At 39.1% G+C, this 18,406-nt stretch overlaps 1 protein-coding gene across 2 annotated transcripts in view; it reads left to right on the top strand.

The window, feature by feature from the left end:
- Nucleotides 1–3,099: 3,099 nt before the first annotated feature.
- The window catches only part of CENPH (centromere protein H), a 28,714-nt gene continuing 13,407 nt past the window's right edge, over nt 3,100–18,406 (top strand). Inside the window, exons 1-4 of one of the 2 annotated variants that reach the window (XM_019463111.2) lie at nt 3,100–3,329; nt 12,076–12,131; nt 16,695–16,743; nt 17,364–17,438. In XM_019463111.2, the coding sequence (XP_019318656.1) occupies nt 3,202–3,329; nt 12,076–12,131; nt 16,695–16,743; nt 17,364–17,438 (308 nt within the window). In that variant the 5' untranslated portion in view covers nt 3,100–3,201. Of the gene's footprint in view, nt 3,330–9,484; nt 9,631–12,075; nt 12,132–16,694; nt 16,744–17,363; nt 17,439–18,406 lie in introns of those variants that run through there. The other variant, XM_053907293.1, reaches the window with a different exon arrangement.

The raw sequence follows: 18,406 nt of genomic DNA, 5'->3' as shown, positions 1-18,406 counted from the left end.
TTGGAATTCTTTGTGTGGTGATTTTTAATTTCATTGGAAATGGAGGTTTTTAAAAAGACTCTGAAACCACGTTTTCTCTGTGGGTAAGTACTTGAAAGACTTCTGTAAATATTCCAAGGATACAAGAAAGAATTGTTTTCTGATAGGGGGCAAAGTTGTAGGTACTTACGTAGGCAAATATTAAACTACAGGTGTAAAGAAAGAAAAGTATGTGTGTGTGATGGAGGGATATATACATGTTTGCATATATTTTTCTTTCTCAGAGCCACTTCAAAGTAAATTTAAAGAAAAAAGTTTTTTTAACATTTATTCCTCTTTGAGAGACAGAGCATGAGTGTGGGAGGGGCAGCAAGAGAGGGAGACAGAATAGGAAGCAGGCTCCAGGCTCTGAGCTGTTGGCACAGAGCCCAACGTGGGGCTTGAACTCACAAACCATGAGATCATGACCTGAGCCGAAGTAGGACACTTAACCAACTGAGCCATCCAGGTGCCCCTCAAAGTAAATTTTAGATGTCAAGATAAGGTCACCTTAAAATACTAGGTCATGCATCTCCTAAGAATTCAGTCATTTTCCTAAATAACCACAATCTTTATCATGCTAAGACGATTAACAACTTCTATGTGTAATATGCAGTGTGTATTCAAATTTTCTCCATTGTCCCAAAATGTTTTACAAACTTTTTTTTCCAGTTTAGGTTCCAACTAAAATTAATTTGTTTCCATATACATGCCTTTTGTTTTTCAAGGCATGGACATGAACTGTCTAGTCCATTTGTCTTATAGAATGTCCCTCATTTTAGATTTCTTGTCTGATTGTTGTTTTTTTTTTTTTTTTGTCTGATTGTTTTTTGATAGTTAAATTCAGGTTATGCATTCCCCAAGAATATAGGTGATTTGTACAACGTATGCATATTGGAGTTAAATATTAGTTGTTACACTACTGAAGATATTGTGTTTGATCATCCGTTTAAGGTGGTAACCATCTGATACAGTTTTGCTGTAAAGGTGCTGTTCTCTTTAGTTTGATTATTCATTAATATTAACTTTGAAACCTACACCTGACTAGAATGACATGATGTATTACCTAATTCCATTATCCCTTCTATATTATTAGAGATTCTCTAAAGAATAGCTCCACACTCACATCTGTCCCTTTTTGTCTTACTATGGATTAAAAAAAAAAAAAAAAAGCAAAACCTTTGTTATAAACCATTACCATAGTGCTTCTCAAAGTGTCAAACCGAACCAGCAGCATGAACATCACCTGGGCATTTGTTAGAAACATAAATCATAATCATAACTTGGGAGAGACACCAAGCAATCTTTTTTTTTTTTTTTTTTAATTTTTGAAATTCCAGTATAACAGTGTTACGTTAGTTTCAGGTGTACAATGTAGTGATTCAACAATTCTCCACATTACTCAGTGTTCTGCACAGTAACTGTGCTTTTAATCCCCTTCACCTATTTCACCCATCTCCCCATCCACCTAGTAGTCTGTTTTAAACCAGTCCTCCCCATGATTCTCATTCCTGCTCAGATGGAGAACTACTGCATTGTCTTTGTCCCAAATTTGGCCTTGGACATCTGATAGGTTTAAAAGGATGAGATTCGGGGCGCCTGGGTGGCGCAGTCGTTAAGCGTCCGACTTCAGCCAGGTCACGATCTCGCGGTCTGTGAGTTCGAGCCCCGCGTCAGGCTCTGGGCTGATGGCTCGGAGCCTGGAGCCTGTTTCCGATTCTGTGTTTCCCTCTCTTTCTGCCCCTCCCCCGTTCATGCTCTGTCTCTCTCTGTCCCAAAAAATAAATAAAAAACGTTGAAAAAATAAAATAAAATAAAAGGATGAGATTCATGTGAGATACTGGAAGACGTCCAGGGTAAAGCCAAAGCACAAGATTGTTTTTGTATAAAACAAATAATGGGGGTGGGGGTGCCTGGGTGGCTCAGTCTGTTAAGCGACTTACTCTTAATTTCGGGTCAGGACATGATCTTATGGTTCATGGTTTCCAGCCTGGCATCCGGCTCTCTTGCTGTCAGCACGGAGGGCTTCAGATCCTGTCTCCCCCTCTCTCTGCCCTTTCGTCTCTCTCTGCCTCTATCTCTAAATAAGTAAACATAAAAAAGGAAATAAAGAAAGGAAACCATGTTTTTCCAGGAGTTTGTGGGTAGGAGTGGCGAACCTAACGTCGTATTTACATTCCTGTCTTTGCACTCAATGCCGGTAGCTGTTACTTTGATAATGAAGAGGAAGAAAGTAGAGAGCACTGTGTGATCAAGTGTAACTGAGCGGAAACTAGTTATACGAGGGGAATGCTCGGCTCCTTTGTTCAAAGAGGTCTGAGTTGCTGTGCTTGTGCTACAAGGCTAGAGTGTCCCTTACACGACCGACCCTAATGAAAAACTACCAATCAATGGGGAGTTTTACGTTCCACATTGTCTCCATTAGCCGCTCATTTAGCTGCCCAGCTAAAAAAGCTTGATTGCAAGCTGATAAATCGACAAGGTGGCACTTGGGGGCACAGGACTGTTATAAGAATGAATCTTACGGATAGTGAAATTTCACGCTGCAAGTCTGGGGTTCAAGTATATGCACTGACTCATAGCAGGCTTTAAGTTATCTCTGAACTCTAGCCACTGTTCTCCGCCAAATGAGGGAGTTTGGACACTATGAGCTCAGATGGAAAGTCTACTTAAACAACCTTCCGGTGTTTCCCTTTCCAAGCCCGCGAATGTTAAGGGAGTACCAAGATGGGCTAAAAAAAAAAAAAAAAAAAACCCCAAAAAAACAAAAAACATATACACACAAAAAAACCCCACAAAACTGTCTCGAAGATCTCCTGTCCCAGAGCCAAGGATGAACGACCATTTATGTCGGAGTTTTCCAGCCTGTTCCTGGGCGCCGGGGTGTGTCCCAAAGGGCTGTAGCCCAACTCCTAGCCCAGCACTCGACACAGCTGATGCTTAAAGTTCAACTTTTCTTATTAGTGATCTGTAATGGTTGCAAATACTAGCCAGGACTAGAGAAACAGAAGTAGCCACGGCAACCAGGGGACGGGACGGAAGGGGTGGAGCCGTGGGGCGGAAGGGGCCGGACGGGAAGCGACGGTCCTCCGACCCTTTCCGGGAGACAATTTAGTGGCGGGAAGATAGGCCTCTGAGGCTGCATGTTCCCGTCCCAGGCCGTACCTCCCAGCGCCCGTCAGAATGGAGATGCAACCAGGGGAACATGCGGCCACCGAGTCCCCGGACTCCGGAGGCGGGGAAGGCAGGCCACCACAGGTCGCCGGCGCCCAGGAGGCACGTCCCGAGGACCGCCTGACCCTGCTGCTCAGGTTGTTCCCTCTGGCTCGCTCGGCCGCATGCAAGTGGGCGTCGTGGGGGAGAGCTCCATCCTTAGCTCTCAGAGCCCCATCCTTAGCTCTCAGAGCCCCTAAGGCTGCGAATTCTGACTCGGTCGCTTCGTGGCAGTGTCCTCGAGTCATTCATTTAAACGCCTTAAGCACCGTTCTTAATCTTGGAAGCAGAGGAAGATTACACCTTTCTAGTAGAGATGCAGTGGGGGTTAAATGAGCTACTCAGAGGCAAGCGTTTAGCACAGAGACCAGGGCCCTTAAGGCCTTCGGAGCTCTAATTTCCTCTCCTTTTCTCGTGCACTCGCGTCCTGGGCTCCCGATTTTCCAGCGCGTAGTGAGGTGCATCTAAGGCCTCAGCTACTTGAATAAACGTTGTCTTTCCTCTTTGTTTTTATGGTTATGACCCTTTTCAATCTAGAAGCCTCATTTGTTTTATTTCTCTACCAAGAGGATGATTGATGTTTATACGTTTCCACCAAGCAGTTGCTACGGGAAGATGTGATGAGAAAGGATATCAATCCGGTGGGCAAACAATGGCACAGGGCCAAGTCTACTCTACTGCCTGTTCTGGTGTGGCCTCTCAAGCTAGGAATAATGTTTATGTTGGGGCACCCGGGTGGCTCAGTCGGTTAAGCGTCCGACTTCGGCTCAGGTCATGATCTTATCGTTCGTGAGTTCGAGCCCCGCATAGGGTTCTGTGCTGACAGCTGGGATCCTAGAGCCTGCTTCCGATTCTGTGTCTCCCTCTCTCTCTGCCCCTCCCCCGTTCATGCTCTGTCTCTCTGTCTCAAAAATAAATAAACATTAAAAAAATAAAAGAATAATGTTTATGTTTTTAAGTAGTTGGGACAAAAAAAATTCCTGGAGGAAAATTTAAAAACACGTGAAAATTATTTGAAATTCTAATTTCAGTGTCCGTAAGAAAGGGTTTATTGGAACGCAACTTTTCCCGCTACAGGGTATGAGTTGAGTAGCTCCAGCAGAGACCTTATGAATCACAAAGACTAAAATGTTTGTTGTTTGGCCTTTACAGAAAAAAATTTGTTCTAAACCCTAATAAGAGTTTTTTTGTTTTGTTTTGCTTTAACTCCCCAAAGCATGGTAACTGTTTTAGATTTACCACTGCTTTGAAAGGTCTTGGCTACTAAGCCTCACAACCTCTCTTTAAAAATTCCTTCATACCTACAATATAAAATGCTAAAATATTAAACATAAAAGATCGCCTTTTGGGGCGCTTGGGTGGCTCAGTCGGTTGTTAACTCTTGGGGTTTCAGCTCGGGTTATGATCTCATGGTTCTGAGTTCGAATCCTGAATCCGGATTCTGCTTGGGGTTCTCTCTCTCTGCCCCTTCCCTACTTGCTCTCTCTCGCTCTCTCTCAAAAATTGATCAACTTAAAAAAAGAAGAGATCAGGGGCACCTGGGTGGCTTAGTCCGTTATGCGTCCCACTTCAGCTCAGGTCATGATCTGGCGGTTCCTGAGTTCTAGCCCTGCGTGGGGCTCTGTGCTGACAGCTCAGGGCCTGGAGCCTGCTTTGGATTCTGTGTCTCCCTCTCTCTCCGCCCCTCCCCCGCTCATGCTCTGTCTCTCTCTTCTCTCAAAAATAAATAAACATTAGGAAATTAAAAGAAAAAAAATAAGAGATCACCTTTTGTATCTCAGGTAAAAGGAAACTGTTCCTACAGTGTCTTAAAATGCTAGCCTACCTTCTTAACCTATAAGAAATCATTCTTTTCATTTGGAACTTTAAATCTAAGGAACTTATACCATGGAGATTTAGAAATCTGTCTAATGTTACTTAGCTACTTATGTAGGTCTCAAAGTCACAAAGCAGTTTCAGAATTATGAAACTACCATGTAAATGTAAAACATATTAAGTATAACTTAATAACTAGTTAGCATCTTACCCATAGCTTTTCTACTTATTTTATGTATGATCTTGAATTAACTACAATCATAGGACAACTGAGAAACTATATGAATTATCTATCCAAGGAGTAGTATCTTTGTTATTTTTCTCTGTCTCCTAAAAATGTTACAGTCTGTTTTTAAACTCATTACAGGGTTTGCAGTTTTCACCATTTTGATCTGTTTGTTTGTGTGGCCCATATTTATTTCTCCAGTGTGGCGTATTAAGAATAAATTTAAAAGTCAAACTTTTAACTTTTATTCTTAGATGCTGTTTCCCCACTGGATTCCATTTTGTGTTTTGTGTCTTATTCTGAGGACTTTTTTATTTTTTAAGATTTTAGTTGTTTTTTTTTTTTAATTTTTTTTTTTTTTTTTAACATTTATTTATTTTTGAGACAGAGAGACAGAGCATGAACGAGGGAGGGGCAGAGAGAGAGGGAGACACAGAATCAGAAGCAGACTCCAGGCTCTGAGCCATCAGCCCAGAGCCTGACGCGGGGCTCGAACTCACGGACCGCGAGATTGTGACCTGAGCCGAAGTCAGGTGCTCAACCGACTGAGCCACCCAGGCGCCCCTAAGATTTTAGTTTTTAAACAATCTCTACACCCAACATGGGGCTTGAACTCACCACCCCAAGATCAAGAGTCCCATGCTCCACCACCTGAGCCAGCCAGGCACCCCATAAGATTTCAGTGTAGTTGACACAGTGTTGCATTAGTTTCAGTTGCACCACTCACTGATTTGAAGTTTGTACATTATGCTGTGTTCACCAGGAGCATAGCTACCATCTGTCCCATTATATCACTATTACAATATCATTGACTCTATTTCTCATGCTCTGCTTTTTATTCCCGGAACATACTCATTCTGTAACTGGAGGCCTGTATCTCCCTCTCCCCTTCACCCATTTTGCCCAACCCCCACCTTCCTCTTCTCTGGCAACCACTAGTTCTCTGTATTTATAGTGTTGATTCTGGTGTTTGTTTATGCATTTTTTTCCTTAGATTGCATTTATGTGTGGAATTATGGTATTTATCTTTCTGACTTATTTCATTTAATATAATACCTTCTTGGTCCATTGTGTTGTCTCAAATGGCACGATCTCATACTTTATGGCTGTGTAATATTCCATACTGTGTGTGTGTAGGTATATATATACATACACACATTTTCCTTATCTGTTCATCCACTGATGGACATTTAGGTTGATTCCATGTCTTGGTTATTGTAAATAATGCTGCAGTAAACAGAGGACTGTACATATCTTTTGGAGTTAGTGTTTTTGTGTTCCTTGGTTAAATACCAAATGGAATTATTGGATCGTTATTTATTTATTTATTTATTTATTTATTTATTTATTTATTTATTTATGAGGGAGTGTGAGCAGGGGAGGGGCAGAGAGAGAGGAGGGAGAGAATCTTAAGCAGGCTCTATGCTCAGCACAGAGCCTGACGTGGGACTTGATCTCATGACCATGAGATCATGACCTGAGCTGAAATCAAGAGGTAGATGCTTAACAGATTGAGCCACCAGGCCCCCCTCATCATGTGGTATTTCTATTTTTTAATTTTTCCAGGAACTTCCATACTGTTTTCCACAGTGGCTGTACTAATTTACATTCCCACCAACAGCACACGAGGGTCCTCGCCAACACTTGTTTCTTGTCTTTTATTTTAGCCATTCTAAGAGATGTGAGTGATCTCATTGTGGTTATGATTTGTTTCCCTGATGATTAGTCATTTTGAGCATCTTTTCACACGTCTGTTAGCCATCTGTATGTCTTCTTTGGAAAAATGTCTATTCAGGTCACCTGCCCATTTCTTAATCAGATTGTTCGTGTTTTTGGTATTCAGTTGTGCAACTTTTTTGTATTTTTTTGATATTAACCCCTTATCAGGTATATCATTTGCAAATATCTTTTTCCATTCAAGTAGCTTGTTCTTTTTTTTGATAGTTTCCTTTGCTATGCAAAACTTTGTATTTTGATGTAATCCCAATAGTTTATTTTTTTTAATGTTTATTTATTTATTTTGAAAAAAGAGAGTGCATGCTTGCTTGCACACGTGCAGGAGGGGTAGAGAGAAGAGAAGAGAGAGAATCACAAGTAGGCTCCTCACTGTCAGCACAGAGCCCAATGTGGGGCTCAGTCTCATGAACTGTTGAGATCATGACCTGAGCCAAAGTCAAGAATCCAACACTCAGTTGACTGAGCCACCCACGTGCCCCAAGTTTATTTTTATGTATGGTGTTAGGAAGATGTCTAGTTTATTTTGCATGTAGCTGTCCGGTTTTCCCAGCACCATTTATTGAAAAGACTGTCTTTTCCCCATTGCATATTCTTGCTTCCTTTGTCACAGATTAATTATCTGTATACATGTGGGTTTATTTCTGGGGTCTCTCTTCTGTTCCATTGATCTGTTTCTCTGTTTTTGTGATAGCACCATACTGCTTTGATCTCTATAGTTTTGTCGTATATCATGATATCTGGAATTGTGAAAGCTCCAGGTTCATTCTTCTTTCTCAGGTTTGTTTTGGCTATTTGAGGTCTTCTGTGGTTCCCTACAAATTTTAGTATTAATTGTTCTAGTTTAATGAAAAATGCTGTTGGTATTTTGGTAGGGATTGCATTGAATCTGTAGATTGCTTTGAGTAGTATGGACATTTTGCAATATTTCAAAACGTTTTTTTAATGTTTATTTTTGAGAAAGAGATAATGTCACCGGGGAGGGCCAGGGAGAGAGAGTGGGACAGAGGATATGCTCTGTGCTGACAGCAGACTGCCCCATGCAGGGCTCAAACTCATGAACCTTGAGATCATGACCTGAGCCAAAGTCAGATGGTTAACTGACTGTGCCATCCAGGCTCCCCTTGGCAATATTCTTTTAATAGATGAACATGGAATATCTTTACCTTTGTTTGTGCCATCATCAAGTTTCTTTCATCGGTGTTTTATAATTTTCAGAGTACAGGTCTTTCCCCTCTTTGGTCAAGTTTATTCCTAGTTATTTTATTCCTTTTGGTGCAGTTGTAAATGGTGTTGTTTTTTAAAAATATCTCTTTCTGTGACATTGTTAGTATATAGAAATGCTACTGATTTCTGGGTATTAATTTTAAATACTGCCTCTTTACTGAATTCATTTATTACTTCCAGTAGGTTTTTTGGTTGAGTCTTCAGGGTTTTCTATGTATAGTATCCTGTTGTCTGCAAATAGTGACAGTTTAACATACTTACCGATATGGATGCCTCATTTCTTTTTCTTGTCTGAGTGCTATGGAGAGGACTTCCAGTACTATGTTGAATAAAGATGGTCAGAGTGGACATCCTCATCTTGTTACCTTAGAGGAAAGCTCTCCATTTTTCACCATAGAGAATGATATTAGCTGTGGGTTTTTCATGGAAGACTTTTATTATGTTGAGGTATGTTCCCTCTAACTCTAATTTGTTGAGAGTTTTTATCATGAATGAGTTTTTAATTGTGTCAAATGATTTTCCTGCTTCTATTGAGATGATCATATGATTTTTATCCTTTGTATTGTAGATGTGTATGACATTTATTGATTGGCAAATATTGAACTACCCTTGCATCCCTAGAATAAATCCCACCTGATCATGGTGAATGATTTTTTAAAAATGTTTATTTATTTATTTTGAGAGAGAGAGAGAGAGTGTGTGTATGAGTGGAGGAGGGGCAGAGAGAGACAGAGAGAGACAGAATCCCAAGTGGGGCTCGAATTCACTGACCATGAAATATGACCTGAGCCAAAACCCATAGTCAGCAACTTAATCAACTGAGCCACCCAGGTGCCCCAGTGAATTTTTTTTTTTTTTAATTTATTTTTGAGAGAAAGAGAGAGAGAGGGAGGGATGTGGGAGGAACAAAGAGAGAGGGAGACAGAATCCCAAGCAGGCTCTGTGCTCACAGCCTTGAATGCAGGACTTGAACCCATGAACTTAACTGACTGAGCTACCCACGTGCCCCCATGAATGATATTTGTAATGTATCGTTGTATGTGGTTTGCTAATATTTTGTTGAGGATCTTTGCATCTGTGTTTATCAGGGATATATTAGCCTGTAATTCTTTTGTGTGGTGTCCTTTTTTAAAATTTTTTTTTTTTTTTTTGAGAGAGAGAAATAGAGACAGAGCATAAGCGGGGGAGGGGCAGAGAGAGAGAGAGAGAGAGAGAGAGAGAGAGACACGCAGAATCCCAAGCAGGCTCCAGGCTCCAAGCCGTCTGCACAGAGCCCCTTGTGGGGCTTGAACCCATGAACCATGAGATCATGACCTGAGACGAAGTTAGATGGCCAACCAACTCAGCCACCCAGGCGCCCTGTGTGTGTGGTGTCTTTATCTTGTTTTGGTATCGGGGTAATGCTGGCCTTGTAGAATGTATTTCAGAGTTTTCCTATCACTTCTATCTTTTTAGAATAGTTTGAGGAGAATAGGTATTAACTCTTCTTTAAGTGTATGGTAGAATTCACCTTTGAATCAATGTAGTCCTAGACTTTTACTTTCTGGTGGTTTTTTGATTAGCAATTCAATTTTGTTATTGTAATTAGTCTGTTAAAGCTATTTAATTTGTTCCTTGTTCAGTTTTGGGAAATTGTGTGTTTCTAGGCATTAGTCGTTTCTTATAGATTGTTCAGTTCATTGGCATATAATTTTTCATGGTATACTTTTATAATCCTTTGTATTTCTATGGTGTCAATTTTACTTTTCTTGATTCTGATATTATTCATTTGGGTCTTTCTCTTTTTTTATTGATGAGTCTGGCTAAGAGTTTTTCAATTTTGTTTATCTTTTCAAAGAACAAGTTCTTGGTCTCATGATTTTCTCTTTTCTGTTTTGTTCAGTTTTTCTTTAGTCTCTATGTCATTTATTTATGGTCTGATCTGTAGTATTTCCTTTCTTCTACTTACCTTGGGTTTTGTTTGTTCTTTTTCTAGTCCCTTTTAGGTGTAAGGTTAGATTGTTTATTTGAGTCTTTTCTTGTTTCTTGAGGTTGGCCTGTATTGCTGTATACTCCCCTCTTAGAAATGTTTTTGCTGTGTCACCAAGAATTTGGGCCATTGTGTTTTCATTTTCATTTGTCTCCATATATTTTTTTATTTTTTCTTTTATTGCTTCACTGACCTACTGGTTGTTTAGTATCATGTTGTTTAACATCTTCGGGTCTGTATTTTTTCCAGTTTTTTTGTATTGTGATTTATTTCTAGTTTCATACCATTGTAGTCAAAAAAGATGCACAATATGATTTGAATCTTCAATTTATTGAGATTTGTTTTTTGACCTTATCTATGATCTCTTCTGGAGTACACTCCATGTGCACTTGAAAAGAATGTGTATTCAATTGTTTTTGAATGGCATGTTCTATATATGTTGTTTTGTCCCTCTGGTCCAACGTGTCATTCATAGGCATTGTCTCCTAATTGATTTTCTGTTTGGATAATGTATCCATTGATGTAAGTGTAGTGTTAAAGTCCCCCTGCCATTATTGTATCACCATCAATTTCTCTTGTTGTGTCTGTTAATATTTCTTTATGTATTTAGGTGCTCCATTGTTGGGTTTGTAGATACTTAAAAATGTTACATCCTCTTGTTGGATTGATTCCTTTCTGATTATGTAATGCCCTTCTTTGTCTCTTGTTACAGTCTTTGCTTTAATGTATTTAAGTTTATTTTTATTTGAGAGAAAAGAGAAAGATAGTGTGAGTAGGGAAGGGGCAGAGAGAGGGAGAGAGAAATAATCTCACGTAGGCTCTGCACTATCAGCTTAGAGCCTGACGTGGGGCTCAAACCCACCAAACAGGGAGGTCATGACCTGAGCTGAAGCCAAGAGATGGAGCATTCAAACAACTGAGCCACCCAGGTGCCCCGAGTCTTTGCTTTAAAGTCTTTTTTGAAGAAGAAAAAAAAAGTCAATTTTGTCTGGTATAAGTATTGCTACCTAGGTTCTTTTGGGGTGAGGGGAGGCTTCCATTTTCATGGTGAATGTTTTGCCATCCCTTCACTCTCGTCTATATACATCTTTAGGTCTGAGGTGAGTCTCTTTTAAGGCAGGACATAGATAGATCTTGTGTTTTTTTTAATCCATTCTGCCATTCTCTGTCTCTTGATTGAAACATTTAAGCCATTTGCATTGAGAGTAGTTGTTGATAAGTGTGTACTTATTGCCATTTAAAAAAATTTTTTTTTTTGTTTATTTTGAGGGAGAGAGAGGGAGGGGGGCAGAGTGCAAGCAGGGGAGGGGCAGAGAGAGAAGGAGACACAGAATCTGAAACATGCTCCAAGCTTTGAGCTGTCAGCACAGAGCCCAATGCAGGGCTCAAACCCATGAGCTATGAAATCATGACCTGAGCCCAAGTTGAGGTTTAACTGACTGAGCCACCCAGGTGCCCCTATTTTTTACTTAAGTAAGCTTCATGCCCAGCATGGAACCCAACATGGGGTTTGAACTCATGACCCCAAGATCAAGAGTTGGACACTTAACTGACTGAGCCACCCAGGTGCCCCTCTTTAGGCCCACTTTAAATAAATCAGGCAAAACTAGAAGACTTATTGCTGAGTTTATTTACATTCATTAAATGCATAAACTTCTGGAAAAAGATGAGTTGGTTTATCCTATATTAATGAATAAAACCTCAGTAAATAGATGACCATCTGGGGCACCTGGCTAGCTCAGTCAATAGAGCATGTGACTCTTGATCTAGCGGTCATGAGTTCAAACTCCATATTGGGAGTAGAGTTTACTTAATTGAAAAAAAACACACACACACACATATATTACTTTCTCTTCTCTTTATCTGTTTTTAGGCTGAGAGCACAAACTAAACAGCAACTCTTGGAATATAAGTCAATGCTTGACGCGAGTAAGTATTTTCATTTTCAAATAAGATTTTGTGAGCTTGATGATGAATAGTATTCTAGAGAAAAGAATATCAACTTTACAAAAAGTCATTTATTATAGGAACAGGAGTGGCAGCATAATATAGTGGTATACTATGTAAGAAGGCAAAAAACAAGCTTGCCCCAGCCCTCAGGAACTTGTTAGGGGTTCAGGAAATAGATTTTAAAAAGTAAATAACAATGCCAGACAATTAAATTCTGTTGATCAGAGAATTGGGAAATTCCTGTGGGAAGGAGTCCTAGAACTTGCTACCATCAACAGCTTGGAGATTAAATTAGCAGATGAGATGATTGTTAAGCAAGTGATCTAAGATCTATACTTTGAGAAACACTGGAATATAGAGATGAGAGGCAGAAGGGAGATCAGCTTAAAGACATGAATGACAAATTTTCAGTTCTAAACATTGAACAAATTTATTTATTTAAAAAAATTTTTTTTTTAACGTTTATTTATTTTTGAGACAGAGACAGAGCATGAACGGGGGAGGGTCAAAGAGAGGGAGACACAGAATCTGAAACAGGCTCCAGGCTCTGAGCTGTCAGCACAGAGCCCGACACAGGGCTCGAACTCACGGACCGCGAGATCATGACCTGAGCCGAAGTCGGCCGCTTAACCAACTGAGCCACTCAGGCGCCCCAACATTGAACAAATTTAAAGTTATCTTTTAAAACAATTAATCCAGAAGTCTTAGGGAGCAAGAGATTACTAAAATAATGGTTTAGCTCTCCAGAAGTACTAACCATTCTTGCCACCTGATTTGTAAGCCCTTGGGTTACAAAGATAGGTTTTGGTAAATCTTTCTTTCTCTCTGAAATGGGCTTAAGGAATAAAACCAATTAATACTTTAGGTTGAATCAAGAGTTTTGTTTTTTTGTTTTTTTTTAAATGTTTATTTATTTTTGAAAGAGAGAGAGAGCATGAGCTGGAGGAGGCAGGGGGATGGGCAGAAAGACAGGGAGACAGAATCCGACGTAGGCTCCAGGCTCTGAGCTGTCAGCACTGAGCCTGATGTGGGGCCCGAACCCACGAACCACAAGATCGTGACCTGAGCCAAGTTCAGATGGTTAACCAGCTGAGACACCCGGAGGGCCTGAATCAAGAGTTTTGAAGGGGCACCTGGATGGCTCAGTCATTTAAGCTGCTGACTCTTGATTTCGGCTCAGATCATGATCTCACAGTTTTGTGAGTTCCAGCCCTGCATCGGGATGTCAGCACAGAGCCCATTTGGGATTCTCCCTCTTTATCTCTCTACCTTTCTCTTTCTGCCCCTCTCTCTCTGCCGCTTTCTCTCTATGCCACTCATGCTCTCTCTGTCTCAAATAAATAAACTTTTGAAAAATTTTAAGAAATAAAAAGAATTGTGGAAAACCTGAGGGACCACATAGATACTTACTTCACCTGAATACATGATTGAACTTAGGAACTTTTCAGACTCTGCTCAATTTGTTTTATAGGTCCATAGATCTGAAGGTAGTTCTCGTGTATTGTCTGTCTGATATTCCAGGCTTTCTAAAAATATATTTTTTGTTTATTTATTTTGAGAGAGAGAGAGTGCGAGCAGGGGAGGGGCAGAGAGGGAGAGTGAATCCCAACCAGGCTCTGCATTGTCAGCGCAGAGCCTGGACATGAGGCTCGATCTTATGAACCATGAGGTCATGACCTGAGCCAGAGTCAGACACTTAACTGACTGAGCCACTCTGGCACCCCCTTTAATTGGATTATTAGTGTTATTGGATTTGCATTCTTTGTTTATAAATGCAGGTTTTCTTTTCATGTATCCACCTATACATATAGATTTATATGTAGGAATTTCTGTATCTATGTATATAACTAGCAAGTATTTTCTCCCAGTTTGTTGCTTGCCTTGTTTTTTAACTATCTTTTGAGGAACCAAAGGCATTAATTTGATGCAGTGCTTTTTATCAAGTTATTTGGTCTTTTGTGGTGTATGATTTTAAGTCCTAAGAATCTGTGACCACTCCAAGGTCATAAAGATTTTCTCCTTTGTTTTGTTCTATGAGGCTTTGGGTTTTAGATTTAACATTCAGTTCTGTGGTCCTTTTTGAGTTAATTTTTTTGTATGGTGTGAGCTAAGAATCAAGATTCATTTTGTTTTTTTCCCCTACAGAAATCTAGTTTTTCTAGCCCCGTTTGTTCAAAGACTTTCCTTTCTCCATTATTTATGTGTAGGTTTATTTTGGGTTTATTTTCTCTGTTCCCTTGAGGTATTTGTCTATGCTTACAATAATGCCACAGTATCTTCATTACTGTTGCTTTATAGTAAATCTTGATATCACTACTGTAAGACTTCTAGTGTTGTTCTTCTTTATCAATATTGGTTTGACTATTCTAGGTCCTTTGTGTTTCTCTATGCATTTAAAAAAATTGTTTTTATTTATTTTTGAGAGAGAGACAGAGTGGAAGCAGGGGAGGAGCAGAGAGAGAGGTAGACACAGAATCCGAAGCAGGCTCCAGGCTCCAAGCTGTCAGCACAGAGCCCGACGTGGGGCTTGAACTCACAAACCATGAGATCATGACCTGAGCTGAAGTTGGAGGCTCAACCGACAGAGCCACCCAGGCGCCCTCCTATATGCATTTTAACATCAGCTTGTCATTTTGTTTCTTTGTTTTTTTTAAAGTTTATTTGTTTTGTGAGAAAAAGAGAGATTGTGAGCTGGGGAGGGGCAGAGACAGGGATAAAGAGAGAATCCCAAGCAGACTCCAAACTGTTAGTGCAGAGCCTGATGCATTCTGAACCAAGCCAAAACCAAGAGTCAGATGCTTAACCAACTGAACCACCCAGGCATCCCCAGCTTAACAATTTCTACAGAAAAAAAAAAAAAGTATTAGAATTTTGTTTGGGATTTGATTGGGCTCTATAGATCATACTGGGGAAATTGTATTAGCTGTATTGATTCTTCTAATACCTATACATAATGTATCTTTTCATTATTTTAAAGTGTTCATTGTAGAGCTCATGTACATATTTTGATAAATTTATCCTTAAATATTTCATGTTTTTGAAAAAAATTTTGCAACGTAATTTTATCTTTTAATTTCTAGTTGTTTGTTGCTAACAGATAGACATAGAGATGATTTTTTTGATACTGCATTGCTCATGTTAATATTTTACTCCTTTTTTTTCTCCATTATTCTAAAACCAGCCTCTTCCATATGGTAACTGCTAGTCCATGTGACTATTGAGCACTTGAAATGTGATTAGTCCTTGGGAGGAGCTATAAATGTAAAATACAGAAAAAAAATTGTAAAATATTTCATTAGTAATTTTAAATTAATTACATGTTGAAATGCTAATATTTTAGACCTATTGGGTTTAAATAAGTTATACTGAAATATTTTTACTTGATTTATAACATGGAAATGAGAAATTTAAAATTAAATTTAGGGAAATTGGGAGGGTGGTAAATAAGTTTTTGGGGGGCACCTGGGTGGCTCAGTCAGTTAAGCATCTGACTCTTGATCTCAAATTACGTCCTGATCTCAGGGTCATGAGTTCAAGCTTCATGTTCATGAGTTCAAGTCCATGCCCATCGTGGAGCCTACTTCTTTTTTTTTTAATTTTTATTTATTTTTTAAATTTACATCCAAGTTAGCATATAGTGCAACAATGATTTCAGGAGTAGATTCTTTAATGCTCCTTACCTATTTAGGCCATCGCCCCCTTCCCAAAACCCCTCCAGTAACCCTCTGTTCTCCATATTTAAGAGTCTCTTATGTTTGTGTCCTCCTCCCTGTTTTTTATTATTTTTGATTCCCTTCCCTTATGGTCATCTGTTTTGTATCTTAAAATCCTCATATGAGTGAAGTCATACGATATTTTTCTTTCTTTCTTTGACTAATTTCTTCAGTATAATACCCTCTAGTTCCATCCACCTACTTGGGAATGTCAAGATTTCATTCTTTTTGATTGCCAAGTAATACTCCATTGTATGTATGTGTATATATACATGTATATATGTATGCCACATCTTCTTTATCCATTCATCCATCGATGGACATTGGGCTCTTTCCATACTTTGGTTATTGTTGATAGCTCTGCTATAAACATTAGGGTGCATGTGCCCCTTCGAAACAGCATACCTGTATCCCTTGGATAAATACCTGTGAGTTGTATGGTAGTTCTATTTTAGCATGGAGCCTACTTTTAAAAAAAAATTAAATGTTTGGTTCGAGTCTCTGGCTTCCATTATATTTCTATTGGACAGCACTTTTTTTGAAGAAGAAGAAGGGAGAGGGGCAGAGGGAGAGAGAGAGAGAGAATCTTTTTGTTTGTTCATTTGTTTAGAGAGAATGCAAGCAGAGGAGTGGGGCAGAGAGAGAGAAAATCCCAAGCAGGCTCCATGCTCAAGGTGGATGGAGCTCAATGCAGGGTTTGATCCCAGACCCTGGGATCATGAATTGAGCCTAAATCAAGAGTCAGATGCTTAACCAACTGAACCACCAGATGTCCCTGGACAGCACTCTTCTAAACTGTTACTAACTTCAAAAAATTATTTATTTGTAGGTGAAGAAAAAACTCCAGAACAAATCATGCAAGATAAGCAAATTGAAGCGTATGTCATATTTTTAAATTGTGTGTGTGTGTGTGTTTTTAATTTTTATTTATTTATTTTGAGAGAGAGGGAGAGTGCAAGCAGGGGAGGGGCAGAGAGAGTGAAAGGGAGAGAGAGAGAATTCCACGCAGGCTCCATGCTGTCAGCATGGAGCCTGATGTGGGACTGGATCCCGTAACCTGTGAGATCAGGACCTGAGCTGAAACCAAGAGTTGGAGGCTTAACCGACGGAGCTACCCAGGTGCCCCTCAATTTTGTGTTTTTTACTAAGATTTGATACTATTACCCATCTTACACCATTGTCTTCTTTTTCCTTTTCTTTATTTTTCCAAGTAATTTTTCATGCATGTACTGAGAAGTTGTTGATATACGGTATGTTCTTACGTTACATGAGTGATCCCATTAGCACTTTTGGCATTCCCCCTTTACAACATAATTAGTAAAGTATCTCAGAGGTATCTGTTTATCAAATCTATAAATGCATCAATGTGGGGGTCTGTAGAATATTTTTATCAAGAGAGAGTCATTTTACTTTTTAAAAGGTTTGCTTTATATATTTATTCTAATGGGGAATTTTTTTTTATATTGCTGAAATTCTTTTGTTCATGCTTCTTTGATAGTAAAATTGAAGACCTGGAAAATGAAATTGAAGAGGTGAAAACTGCTTTTGAAATAAAAAGGCTTGCATTACACAGGTAATTATTAAATTTTTGGTATAAACATCGTGAACTGAATGCAAAATCGGTATGATTTGAGGTAGAGTTAATATTTTAACTAGTCTAAATGATTAATCAAGTGAAATGATCATCAGATAACGGTCACACAAATTTTGAGCCCTGAGAGAAAAGTTAACATCATTCATTAATACCTTCATTAGAAGTAGTTATATAAGATTCAGTTAATAAGGAAATATCAGACAAGGAAGTAGAAGGGTGAGCTTAAATCCCATTCAATGTTTCAAAGGATTATTAGATTCCATTACTGCGGTTAACTATTAGTCAAGTAAAAGAATTGTCATCAAGTTTAAATAAATAAATATATATAATTTTTTTTTACTGTTTATTTTTTTGAGAGAAAGAACATGAGTGGGGTAGGGCAGAGAATAGACTGAGAATCCCAAGCAGCGCCTCTGACAGCACAGAGCCTGAAGTGGGGCTCAAACTCACAAACTGTGAGATCATGACCTGAGCCAAAAATCAAGAGTTGGATGCTTAACCGAGCCACCCAGGCGCTCCTAAATATATTTTTCATATAGGTTTTGCCTGTCTGTTTTAAAATTCATTCAACAAATATTTGAGTGCTTACTATGTCTTAAGCTTTATAGTAGGTGTTGGTATACAGCTATGAATAAGGTAAATAAGCTATCTTACAGATTTGTGATCTGAATTAATAATTCCACTTAAATGAATGACTTTAAATTGTTTCCTTATATTTGTGGCCTTCCCAGATGAATTTCTTATACATTTAATTTAAAAGTAGTTAAAGTCCTCTTAATCATTTCCAGCAGTGAACATTTTTCCCTCTTCTCAAGCTGGCTCATTGTATAGATAATATATATATATATATATTTTTTTTTTAATTAATTAATTAATTTTAAGTAAGCTCTATGCCCTACATGGGACTTGCATTCATGACCCCAATTCAGGAGTGCATACTCTGCCCA

This window comes from Panthera pardus, unplaced genomic scaffold (genome assembly GCF_024362965.1).
Source record: "Panthera pardus isolate Hobbes unplaced genomic scaffold, ASM2436296v1 HiC_scaffold_2, whole genome shotgun sequence".
NCBI lineage: Eukaryota > Metazoa > Chordata > Mammalia > Carnivora > Felidae > Panthera > Panthera pardus.
The sequence above is the reverse complement of the archived record's forward strand: the minus strand, read 5'-3'. Positions and strand labels throughout refer to the sequence as shown.